The 13935-nt window shown below is 35.5% G+C and overlaps 1 protein-coding gene across 1 annotated transcript in view; it reads right to left on the reverse strand.

The window, feature by feature from the left end:
* Positions 1 to 2456: 2456 nt before the first annotated feature.
* GABRA4 (gamma-aminobutyric acid type A receptor subunit alpha4) overlaps positions 2457 to 13935 on the reverse strand; it is an 84895-nt gene continuing 73416 nt past the window's right edge. Inside the window, exon 9 of the mRNA XM_067036043.1 lies at positions 2457 to 3640. Within this exon, the coding sequence (XP_066892144.1) occupies positions 3575 to 3640 (66 nt within the window). The 3' untranslated portion in view covers positions 2457 to 3574. The remainder of the gene's footprint in view (positions 3641 to 13935) is intronic.

Genomic DNA, 13935 nt, shown 5'->3' on the forward strand with positions numbered 1-13935 from the left:
ACACCTCCCACTCCAGCCATGTCATAAGCATGCCCAAAGTTTTACTCCATAAACACTCTACAGCACAGAATTCCTCTTTTTTCGTTTTCTCTCTATCCCCACTTTATATCCTAGATGTTGGGTTGTGAGGAGGGTCATGCGGGCAACGTCTCTCTTTTACCCAGAGAGAAATTTAAAAAAAAAAGAAGAAGAAATAACTTAGCAGGAAAACCAAACTATTTCCTTATAAATGCTAGCGAAGATGTTTAAGACTCTGGCTCATAACGGCAGGTTTGCTGATACTAAACTCCAGAATTAGACAGACTTACCAACTACGGCACATACAGCAGCCAACGGCAAGATGGCGCGCAGGCAAATTCCGCACCTGTCAACTTTACTGCCGGCCGCAGGGCGGAGTAAAGTAGGCACTTTCTAGAGACGGCTCCTCCCGAAGAGGAAAGGAAGGGGTGGGTCACACACGCAGACTTTCTCTTTCAACACTGACCAATCAGATAGCTGATTGCCGGCTCCACGGGAAGAAGTAAAAAGACGGAGAAGCTTTAGGCGTGTTGTTCTCATTTATGTCCCTCCATAGTGAAGGAAACAGCATTGGCACAGGTGATCCCGTTCCTCTACATAATGCATAGTCTCTCCGGTGGGAATCTTTTCCTTCCATATCACAGCAATCTTTTGGCAAACTCACTATTTCTTTCTTTCTGTTACATCTTAATGCCCCTGGGCCGCAAGGGAACTTTGCCTGTAACCAGAGAGTGAGCTACAAGTCTTGTAGTGTATCTGACCTCTCCTAAACATGCCAGGTTGTTAATTATGGTAACCATATAATGTTTTCCAAACGATGACCCTTGAACGTGAAAGGGGGTAATAAAATTAATTAAAATTATAAATTTTTGAGATTTTATATTGATGGGTTTATACAGAGGGCAATTCAAAATTCATTTTGTAAAATAAAATTATTTCTAAAAATTAAAGCAGATATATTTAAGCAAAACTTTAAAATGTTTTCATTATAATATGAACATTAAAAATAACAGAATGATAATTCTTCGCACATAATAATGCATTTTAATTAGTGTTTCAGCCTTTATCTCCTGTAATAGTGTCACTAATATTTTTCTGAAGAATACATTTTTAATACGGTGTTATTGTTTTTAAATTTTTTAAATTTCCTATAGTCTTCTCAAATATGTATTTTATGGTTGATATACAGGAAATTTTGACATCTTTCCTCTTCACTGTGGATGATAATACTTTAAGAAAAACTCAGAGAAATTATGCTAAACAAAATCTCATTCCTATTTTTTCTTAAATTATGTAAATTTTTCAGTTCAAATATTTTCCCAAGTACTGTCTTTCTGCCTCTAGTCAAAGTAACAATCTTCAGCAAACATTCGTAGGACACAAGCTTTATAAAATAAATTTTCCATTATTTATGATCCTTTTGAAGCTTTTGCCAAATTTAGATGCTGCAAATTGGAAAGCCTTTTAAAGTTCATTTTATTTCTCTAAGAACGTGAATTTATCCTGTTGTAATAGGAGCTCCATCAAAAGATTCTTCACATGGGTTAAAATATCCCAAGGAACAATTAGAGAATTTCAAAATTAAATCTTATTTTGTTAGGGGAACCACTGACTGAAACCGCCAAGCCCTGGCCAGGCACCATAGTAATCACGGCATGAGGTCCTGGTAAGGAATGCAGAACTAACAAGCTACCACCAACCAGAAGAATTCGGGAAAGGTCAAAAGGAGAGAGGAGATGCCAGTCCATTTGTCCCACCAACCTCCCAGAATCCTTCTCGCTGGAATCTATCTTGACGGAGTGATGCGCGTGTAACCAGGAAGGACCCTGAGTCAGAAAGACTGGCCAGAGATAACCGGAAACTAATACCATCACCATAAAACCTGAGACAGCGAGCCATGTGACAGAGCCGATCTCCTGGGTTCTCTTACCGTCCTGCTCTCCGACCGGGTGCCCCTTCCCAATAAAGTCTCTTGCTTTGTCAGCATGTGTGTCTCCTTGAACAATTCATTTCTGAGTGTTAGACAAGAGCCCACTCTCAGGCCCTGGAAGGGGTTCCCCTTCCTGCAATAATATTATACAAAATTTAAAATCCACTTGAACTTGTTTAGGTTATTCTTTGATTTTGTAGAGGTAAATTTAAATGCCTTCCTTGTGTCACAAACATTTTTTCAATAACTGCAGTCTACAAAATCTTCAAAACCTGAATTTTATTAGCACAATTTTTAATTGTTTAATTAAAATTTCTAAATGATTTAAAAACAATGCAACAAAATTTTGTAAATTTTGTTTATAAAAAATCGAGTAGCTCTGTAGACCACTGAAATTTATTTACAAAATGTATTTGTAAAGAATTAAATATTCATAAAATCCTATTTAGGAGCAACCAAAGAGAAAAACATATGCTATTATGTTTGAGTCTTTTTTTTTTCTTTTTTTGGTACTCAATTCTGGTTTTATCACAAAGAGTTTTGGTAGTTTGGTTCATCAAATTGTTATATACAGTAGTACCTTGGTACTGGGGAATTGGTTCCAAGGACCCCTCCACCCCCAAAGAATACCAAAATTCATGGATGCTCTAGTTCCTTATATAAAATGCCATCGTATATATATATATAGCCTAACCTACGCACATTCTCCCATATACTTTAAATCATCTCTAGATTACTTATGATATCTAAAACAATGTAAATGCTATTTAAATAGTTGCCGGTGCACTGCAAATTTAAGTTTTGCTTTTTGGAACTTTCTGGAATTTTTTTTCAAGTATTTTCAGTCTGTGTATAGTTGAATCTGTGGATGTGGAACCCGCAGATACTGACGGCCAACTATATACAGGCATACCTTGGAGATATTCTGGGTTCAGTTCCAGACCACCGCAATAAAGCAAATATTGAAATAAATCAAGTTGCACAAAATTTTTGGTTTCCCAGTGCATATAAAAGTTATGTTTACACTATATTGTAGTCTGTTAAAAGTATGATAGCAATATATTTTTAAAAAACAATGTATATACCTTAATTTAAAAATATTTTATTGCTAAAAATGCTAATCATCATCTGAGCCTTCAGCAAGTCATAGAAGTAACATCAAAGATCACTAATCCCAGATCACCATAACAAGTAAAATAAAATGAAGACTTTGAAATATTCTAAGAATTACCAAAATGTAATTTGGTAACATGAAGTGATCAGATGCTCTTGGAAAAATGGCTCCACTAGACTTGCCCAAAAGAGAGTTGCCACAAACCTCCAATTTGCCACAAACCTCTACAAAATGCAATGACGTGAAACACAATAAAACGAGGTATGTCCGTATGCATTATAACAATATTTGTGAAGTTTGACAATTACAGTTTATAAGTCAATTGCAGTTTGGATGCATTTATGAATTATGTACACACCACAGGCAATTTTGCAAATGTAGTCATTGCATACATTTCTCAACAAGAATTTTTATTTTTTACTATGACATTATGCCCTGCCCAATTTAAATTCATATTATTGCAAGTAACTTTATTTTAAATATAATCCTTTTAACTTAATACAAAATAACATTCACAAAAATAGCAGACATTTTACTTTTGAGGAATGAATTTTCAAGTTGTAATGTGATTCCATGAGCTGAAAGGGAAAAAAAAAAAGCATGAGAAGTTATTTAACTTGTTTTCTTCTTGAAGCATCTGATAGCAACAATATAAAACTGGCCTTATGTAACAGCCAATGTCTCAAACTACATGCACTAGAAAAATGGGGATTGAAAATAAGAAAAACTAACTAGATGAATAATCATTTACTCTAAAGGAAAATATCTATTTCACAATGTTATATGTAGAGGTACCCTCTGCAGCCATGTGTGTAATTTCTTATCTTCCAGTACACCCTCTTAAAATAACTACTAACCTTTGAAGTAGATGCTGATGATTCTTCTGCAAGTCTATGTCTTCTGGTTTTCATAGTGATATCACTAATGTTCTCATGGTGGATGATAAAGAGTCATATATTTTGTGTACTTATTATCAACTCACTTAAAAACAGAAATTTAGTATCTAAAATCTCATTAAACATGAACTTTCCTTTTTTTCAATCTCATTGCTCATGAAAAGGCTTTTTGCCAAATTTAAGTTTTACTGAACAATAAAATACTTATGTATTTATAGTATATAGTAAATGACAGAACAACTATAAGAAAATTCAGCCTACTATGTCTGAGCTCAAGAGTAGTATAAGTTAGCCTCAGCTGTGCAGGCATGTTTTGGGTACCCTTATCTGTAGTGTTCCACTGAGCCCACCTTTCGGTACCTTAGGGAGGCCCCCTGCCTTTCAAAGGCCTGTGCATGAACCAGGCCACAACTGGATGGTACCCCAACTGGACGGTAAGCAGAACAGCATCAGATAGTTTGCTCACCATGACCAAGCTTTCCTAGCTGTCCTGAGCTGCTAGTGTCCCAGACCAGATTGCTTTATTAGTGAATGTCTTCCATAATGTTCTTAAGAGAAAGATCCTGGTTATGTTGAGTCTGGAAAGATCAGAACCAGAGACAATCTGCTGTTGGGTTGTCTTTGAGGTTTGACCATGTGTTAACATCAGAATTTTGTTTATTATACATGTTTTACACATTTCTAAATGAGATCATGGCAGAAGCTAAAAGAATAAGGTCAAGACTAACGAATCCTCCCTGACTTATTTTAATGCAAAAGTAAATACTATTTTTCATCAAAAATTAAAAATCTGGGAGAAATACTATATTTGACAAGATGCCAAGAAATAGGATATACATTCTTTGGTGTGGCATGCTTCTGTGAGCCTGACACCTTCAGAACTCTCCAGATAAGGAGTGGAAGTGAGTCCCATTTGAGAAGATCTTCTCTAAACAAACTACATATATTTTGTTTACTTCCCTCCCTTGATAGTTATTTCTAACTACACAGATTTTGTTTTGTTCAGTCATAGAGCTGAATCTCAGAAGTGAGAAGTGGCACACTATGCTTGCCTCTCTTCCTTTCCCATAACTCTCTCTCCTCTGTCTCTGAATACTGACCTCCCCTCCCCACTTCTCAGTTTAGATCCCACTCATAAATCCATGTTGAGGAGAAAGAGCGATTGGAAATCTCTAAGGAAAATCTTGTCAATTGCCAGATTGGTTCTTTTCTTCATAATGGAATATGAGGAAGAATTCAACTAGAGAGCTAGATGGAAAACAGTAAAGGTAAAACAGATGAGAAGTGCATGATATAGGTCTTGGGGAGGCATTTATGGAGAGTTTTGGAGGCAGGGATAAGGGAATAACTGTGGAATATAGGGAAATGGATGGGATATAAAAGGGAATTTTAAGAAGTGTTCATTTCTATATATGCATACACTTCAAGGTGTTTAAGAAATCCAAGTGAATAAATTAATTTACTTGGAAATTGATTTTTAATTGCTGTGCTGTGATTCTACAACCATCATACTGCAATTGTATGATTTCAATAGGATAAAAAATGAAACAAACAATGGAATTCAGGAGAAAATGTCATAAAATATGTCTTGGTTAAGAAATGATTCAAGTTTAGAATAATTATCTAACTATATTAGCACTTGTAAGATGTGTTTAGTCTATGAAACCAAGCTACACAGCCTTACAGCTTGACCATTCATACACAATTTCTTGAGAGACTCTATGCTTCCTGGCAAGTTTTTATTTTCTTTATAACTAATACTTTGCAGGTTATCTGACAGAACTGACATCTCCATTTATCTAGATCATATGAAATGCTTGCCTAAATTTGTGATACTGCACTTCAAAAACTAATTTAAAAATTTCCTTGTTTCAAATTGCCACTTAACTGGCTCAAGTACCTGCTCACTAAGGTCTGGAGTCAATTAGCTAAATAAAGGGATGGTTAAGGGGAATGGTTTAATAGCAGTAGAAGGCTATATCTCCACGTCACAGTCCCAAAGCTTGGAGTCCCTTTCCTTAATTGTACTGCCATTTTTAGCTAACGTTTCAGAAGAAGCCACTCTGCCCTGGTAATTCTTTTCCCTGGAACCTGAATGACCTCTAATTTTTACACCCTGCTGAGAGAAACATGTATGATTCTCTTCACAATCTTGTTCCACGTACTATAAGTCTAGAGACATGTATTTTATTGAAGGACAATGGTTTCTTCCTCTATGTCCTGTCCTCTGGACTGATTTTTGGTTATTAGGTAATGGCAGTGCATACAACAGCACACCAAATAACACAGGTCAAAGGGGAATAAGGCTGGGGTTATTTTTTCATAGGCCAAAATTCTGTATTGATTATAAATTATCCAAATACTGTGTTTTAAAAAATATCTCAATGTGGCGGAACTAGGGCAAATGTATCTAAATTCCACAGAGGTTATCAACTGCCAAGAAGTAATGAAACATTGGTATTCATTAAATAGGCCACTGAATAATGTTGATATGTGTGACAGAATAAAGTTGCCTGCAATTGTTTGACACTCCTCCCATTGAGAGGTAAGGTCTGAGTCTCCTCTTGTTGAATCTGAGAGGACTCTCTTTTGACCTATAGAATATGGCACAAGTGCCATATTTGTGCCAGTTTGTAGGATGGACATTAATAGACTTGCTGCTTCTACTTCCTATCACTGAATGCTTGCTCTGGGGAAAGCTAGCTGCCCTGTATGAAATGTGACTTATGGGACTGCCATGCCATAGGAAGGCACAAGGTAGCCACATACAGAGAGAAATCCTCAAATAGCCACGACTGTAGGCCTCTCAGTCCATGCATCAGTTCTGTGAGTTAAAAAAAATGTTCTTTGACATCAGTCTTAGTAATAGTTTTTTGGATTTGTCTCCTCAGGAAAGGGAAACAAAACCAAAAAGAAGCAAATGGGACTACATCAAATTTAAAAGTTTTAGCACAGTGAAAGAAACCACCAACAAAACAAAAAGACCACCTACTGAATGGGAGAAAATATCTGAAAATACTATATCCAATAAAGGGTTAATCTCCAAAATATACAAAGAACTCATACAACTTAACATCAAAAAAACAACTGAATTAAAAACTGGGCAAAGGATTTTAATAGACATTTTTCCAAACAAGACATACAGATGGCCAACAGGCACATGAAAAGATGCTCAACATCACTAATCATCAGGGACATGCAAATCAAAACCACACAGAGATACCACCTCACACCTGTCAGAATGACTATTATCAAAAAGACAACAGATAATAAGTGTTGGCTAAGATGTGGAAAAAGGTGAACCTTCCTGCACTGTTAGATAGAATGTAAACTGGTACAGCCGCTATGGAAAACAGTATGGAGATTCCTCAAAAAAATAAAAACAGAATGACCATATGATCCAGCAATTCCACTCCTGGGTATTTATCCAAAGACATGAAAATAATAATCAGAAAAGATGTATACACCCCTATGTTCACTGCAGCACTGTTTACAATAGCCAAGACATGGAAGCAATTGACATGCCCATCAATAAACAAATAGATTAAGAAGATACACACACACACACACACACACACACACACAATGGAATATTACTGAGCTATAAATCATAAAAAAGAATAAAATATTGCCATTGGGGACACCATGGATGGACCCAGAAGGTATTATGTTAAGTGAAATAAGTCAGACAGAGAAAGACAAATACTATATGGTTTCATATATATGTGGATTCTGAATGACAAAACAAACAAACATAACAAAACAGAAAGAGTCATAGATACAGAGAACAAATGGGTGGTTGTCAGAGGGGAGAGACATGGGGGGGAGAAAAGAAATAAGTGAGGAACATTAAAAGGTACAAACTTTCCAGTTGTAAAATAAATGAGTCATGGGTATGAAATTTACAGTATGGCAAATATAGTCAATAACTTTGTAATACCTTTGTATGGTGACATAACCAGATTTATCACGGTGACCATTTTGAAGTGTATAGAAATATCGAATCACTATGTTGTATAACAGCAACTAACATACTCTATAGGTCAATTATACTTCAAAACAAACAAATAAACTCATAGAAAAAGAGAGCAAATTTGTGGTTATCAGGAGTGGGGAGCAAGGTGGAGGGAGAATTGGATGAAAGCAGTCAAAAGGTACAAACTAGGTATAAGATAAATAAGGTGAATAAGTACTGGGGATGTAATGTAGAACATAATAAATATAATTAACACTGCTGTATGTTATTGATGAAAGTTGTTAACAGAGTAAATCCTAAGAGTTTTCATCACAAGGAAAAATACTTTTTTTCTATTTCTTCAGTTTTATATCTATATCAGATGATGGATGTTCACTAAAATTATTGTGATAATGATTTCATGATGTATGTAAGTCATCATTATGCTGTACACCTTAAACTTAAACAGTGCTGTATGTCAATTATATCTCAATAAAACTGTGGGGGGGACCTTTTCACATTAAAAAATTGGTGTTTTAATCATAGTACACAATCTTAAATTGGAATTGTGTGAAGGAATTTGTTTATCCTACTTCTTTTAAATAATTATGCATTATTTTATCAAAATGTACAAATAAAGTGAAAGTTATTGTTGGCATACTGTCCTCTTTAGTAGTCAACTAAATTCAAATTATAAAATAAACTAAACCTATAAACAGCCAAGCACTATCCTATGATCCTCAGTTTGTTATAAGGCAATGGGCAAATTAATTTCAATCTTGTTAAACTTACAAGATAAAACTGAACTTGTGATCAGGGAGCACAGTCCCTTCAATGATTATCCAATATAGTCACTTCACAGATAAAAAACAAATGTTATAAAATAATCATAATTTCATATGAAAGTTACTACAAAAATAGATGTAGGAAACATGGGAAATGGCATGAGTTAATTTTACTAATGAGAATCATAAATGCACTCAGTGAGTGGGGATATTAGTGCTGTGATTTATAGGAGTTCGTCAACAAGACAAGAGTAGAAGAAAGGCAATCACGGCAAAGGATATAGGTTGAAAAGACACCAATGTACAGTCATGCATATGTTCAGAGAATTTCATGTTGTCCTGGGTTGCTAGATGGTAGAAGAGGTGGAAGGAGGGGATGAAGGTGACATCAGAGTTCGATTGTGTTGGGCCCTGAATATAATGGTCAGGATTAATATTTTATTCCAAAGGTGATGGACAACCAACCAACAGAGACTTAAAGGTAAATGTAAAATGAACCGAAATATCCTGACATCAGTATGTAGAATGGGTGGGGCTGGAGATGCGAGATCAAGGAGCTTAAATAAGGCCACCACTTGAGCAGAAATGCAAGGAGTAATTGTGTAATGAAAAATGGATTACATATCACTCAACCTTTATGATGCATGCCAGTATTTTAGATCTGCTCTTTGAAGGATGTATTCGAATAATTCAGTTAGCACAGTCTCTACAGGGCACTTTCAATTCTATGGTTTATTCTTAGAGTGGCCAGAAGGTATTATTCTATTCACAATGCTTCCTTTTCCTAAATAAAAAGCAATAGCTTTTCGCCTCACATTTTCTTTTCTGCTAAAAGAAACATTAGACTGAGCCTTACTTATGAGTCAGAATGTATTGTTCTCATTTATGGGGGAGTATTATATATTATATGATGGATTGGTTAGAAAATTATGCACTTGAAAATACACAAAAATAGAATGATGACTTTACCCTTTCCATTTTCAGGAGAAGACAGGATTTTTCATTACTTTCTCTCCATGACACTGGTAGGAACACCATAAACTATGAGGGAAGGAGTTTTGGCACTATAAGTTTACACTAGTGAGTGAGGAGGCAAAATGCAGGAGAGCAAAGGAAGAAATGGAAATGTATCAGAGTGCTGGAATAAATGCCAACTGAGATATCTCCCTCTGTTAAGAGCACACATGTATCAATCTGTTTAGTTTTCAACTGATAAATGCACGTGGCACATCATGACAATAATATTCTACAAGCAGACATATGGGCCTTACTTAATAAAAGATACCACTGATTAGCATTTATCTTTCCAAACAATGTTAAATGAATGACATTATTTATATCCTCTAGAATAAAATGAGAGGGATAACATTTAAGAATTCACATGATGGATGCATATTTGACATCAAGAAAACATACTAGAATATAATAGCAAGAATTTCATATAATTTACCTCAGAAGAGTGATTAATTTTCAAAATGCACAGAGGATGATAATACAGATTAAGTAATATTGTAAGCAAGTTCACAATTACTGAACCAGCCCAGGGTTTATTCTCATAACCAAGTGGCCAGCATTGAGCTTCTGCTACAAATTAGAAAGAAAATTAATGTTTAAATATGAGCTACATAGAAATTATTCATAGAAGTTTAAAACAAATGAAACTAGGATAATTTAAATAATTGATGTCATCCAATTTGAAAAGTCATAATACCTCTATATGTTCCATTAACTTATTTTTCTTACCTCTCTATTCATGCTTGTGTTTGAGAATAGCTTTGTTTGATGTTGACTTCAACTTTCTTCTACATTAGCTACACCTCTCTATTGCCAATACTGATAATAAAAGGCAGGTACTTTCTAACTAGTATTCAGTTTAGTTGGAAATAGGATCTGGTGATCAATGAGACTTTCAGAAATTAAAAAAAAAAGCACAAATTACTACACAATAAAGGGGCTATATACTTTAAATATTGAAAATTTAATAAAAATATTTACAGAAGAGTAGGGAATTGCCATGTAATTCTGCAGTCTGTGGAAAGAAACCACATTCACAGAAAGACAGACAAAATGAAAAGGCAGAGGACTTTGTACCAGATGAAGGAACAAGATAAAACCCCAGAAAAACAACAAAATGAAGTGGAGATAGGCAACCTTCCAGAAAAATAATTCAGAATAATGATACTGAAGATGATCCAGGACCTCAGAGAAAGAATGGAGGCAAAGATTGAGAAGATGCAAGAAATGTTTAACAAACACCTAGAAGAATTAAAGAACAAACACCTAGAAGAATTTAAGAACAAACAAACAGAGATGAACAATACGATAACTGAAATGAAAAGTACACTAGGAGGAATCAATAGCAGAATAACTGAGGCAGAAAAACGAATAGGTGACCTGGAAGACCGAATGGTGGAATTCACTGCTGTGGAACAGAATAAAGAAAAAAGAATGAAAAGAAATGAAGACAGCCTAAGAGACCTCTGGGACAACATTAAATACAACAACATTTGCATTATAGGGGTCAAAGAAGGAGAAGAAAGAGAGAAAGGACCCGAGAAAATATTTGAAGAGATTATAGTTGAAAACTTCCCTAACATGGGAAAGGAATTAGACACCCAAGTCCAGGAAGCACAGGGAGTCCCAGGCAGGATAAACCCAAGGAGAAACATGCTGAGACACATAGCAATCAAATTCACAAAAATTAAAGACAAAGAAAAATTACTGAAAGCAACAAGGGAAAACAACAAATAACATACAAGGGAACTCCCATAAGGTTAACAGGTGATTTCTCAGAAGAAACTCTACAAGCCGGAAGCAAGTGACATGATATATTTAAAGTGATGAAAGGGAAAAAGCTACAACCAAGATTACTCTACCCAGCAAGGATCTCATTCAGATTTGACAGAGAAATCAAAAGCTTTACAGACAAGAAAAGCTAACAAAACTCAGCACCACCAAAACAGCTCTACAACAAATGCTAAAGGAGCTTCTCTAAGTGGGAAACACAAGACAAGAACAGGACTTACAAAAACAAACCCATAACAATTAAGAAAATGGTAATAGGAATATACATATTGATAATTACCTTAAACATGAATGGAATAAATGTTCCAACCAAAAGACACAGGCTCGCTGAATAGATAAAAAACAAGACCCATATATATGCTGCCTACCAGAGACCCACTTCAGATCTAGGGATACATACAGACTGAAAGTGAGAGGATGGAACAAGATATTCCATGCAAATGGAAATCAAAAGAAAGCTGGAGAAGCAATACTCATATCAGATAAAATAGACTTTAAAGTAGAGAGTGTTACAAGAGACGAGGAAGGACACTACATAATGATCAAGGGATCAATCCAAGAAGAAGAAATAACAGCTATAAATTTATATGTACCCAACATAGGAGCACCGCAACACATAAGGCAACTGCTAACAGTTATAAAAGAGGAAATCGACAGTAACACAATAATAGTGGGGGACTTTAACACCTCACGTACACCAATGTACAGATGATCCAAAATGAAAATAAATGAGGAAACACAAACTTTAAATGACACAACAGACCAGGTAGATTTAATTGATATTTAATAGGACATTCCATCCAAAAACAGCAGATTACACTTTCTTCTCAAGTGCACACGGAACATTCTCCAGGATAGATCACATCTTGGGTCACAAATCAAGCCTCGGTAAATTTAAGAAAATTGAAATTGCATCACACATCTTTTCTGACCACAACGCTATGAGATGTGATATCAATTACAGAAAAAAAACTGTAAAAAATACAAACACATGGAGGCTAAACAATACATTACTAAATAACCAAGGGATCACTGAAGAAATCAAAGAGGAAATAAAAAAATATCTAGAGATGGGCTTCCCTGGTGGCGCAGTAGTTGGGAGTCCGCCTGCCGATGCAGGGGACATGGGTTTGTGCCCTGGTCTGGGAAGATCCCACATGCCACGGAGCGGCTAGGCGCGTAAGCCATGGCCGCTGAGCCTGCACGTCTGGAGCCTGTGCTCCACAATGCAAGAGGCCACAACAGTGAGAGGCCCACGTACTGCAAAAACAACAACAACAACAACAACAAAAACCTAGAGACAAATTACAATGAAAACACGATGATCCAAAACCTATGGGATACACCAAAAGCAGTTCTAAGATGGCAGTTTATAGCAATAGAAGCCTACTTCAAGAAACAAGAAAACTCTCAGGTAAACAATCTAACCTTACATCTAGAGGAACTAGAGAAAGAAGAACAAACAAAACTCAAAGTTAGTAGAAGGAAAGAAATTATAAAGATCAGAGCAGAAATAAATGAAATAGAAACAAAGAAAACAATAGCAAAGATCAACACAATGAAAAGCTGGTTCTTTAAGAAGATAAACAAAATTGATAAACCTTTAGCCAGACTCATCAAGAAGAAGGAGAGGATTCAAATCAATAAAATTAGAAATGAAAACGGAGAAATTACAATGGATACCACAGAAATACAAAGCATCCTAAGAGACTACTACAAGCAACTCTATGCCAATAAAATGGACAACCTGGAAGAAATGGACAAATTCTTAGAAAGGTACAACCTTCCAAGACTGAACCAGGAAGAAACAGAAAATATGAACAGACCAATCACAAGCAATGAAATTGAAACTGTGATTTAAAATCTTCCAGCAAACAAAAGTCCAGGACCAGATGGTTCACAGGTGAATTCTATCAAACATTTAGAGAAGAGCTCACACCCATCCTTCTCAAACTCTTCCAAAAAATTGCAGAGGAAGGAACACTCCCAAACTCATTCTATGAGGCCACCATCACCCTGATACCAAAACCAGACAAAGATACTAAAAAAAAATAAAATTATAGACCAATATCACTGATGAATACAGATGCAAAAATCCTTAACAAAATACTAGCAAACAGAATGCAACAACACATTAAAAGCATCATACACTATGATCAAGTGGGATTTATCCCAGCGCTGCAAGGATTCTTCAATGTATGCAAATCAGTGTGATATACCATATTAACAAATTGAAGAATAAAAACCATATGATCATCTCAATAGATGCAGAAAAAGCTTTTCACAAAATTCAACACCTATTTGTGATAAAAAAAAAAAAAAAAAAACTCTCCAGAAAGTGAGCATAGAGGGAATGGACGTCAACATAGTAAAGGCTATATATGACAAACCCACAGGAAACATCATTCTCAATGGTGAAGAACTGAAAGCAT

Source organism: Kogia breviceps, chromosome 6 (assembly GCF_026419965.1).
Source record: "Kogia breviceps isolate mKogBre1 chromosome 6, mKogBre1 haplotype 1, whole genome shotgun sequence".
NCBI lineage: Eukaryota > Metazoa > Chordata > Mammalia > Artiodactyla > Physeteridae > Kogia > Kogia breviceps.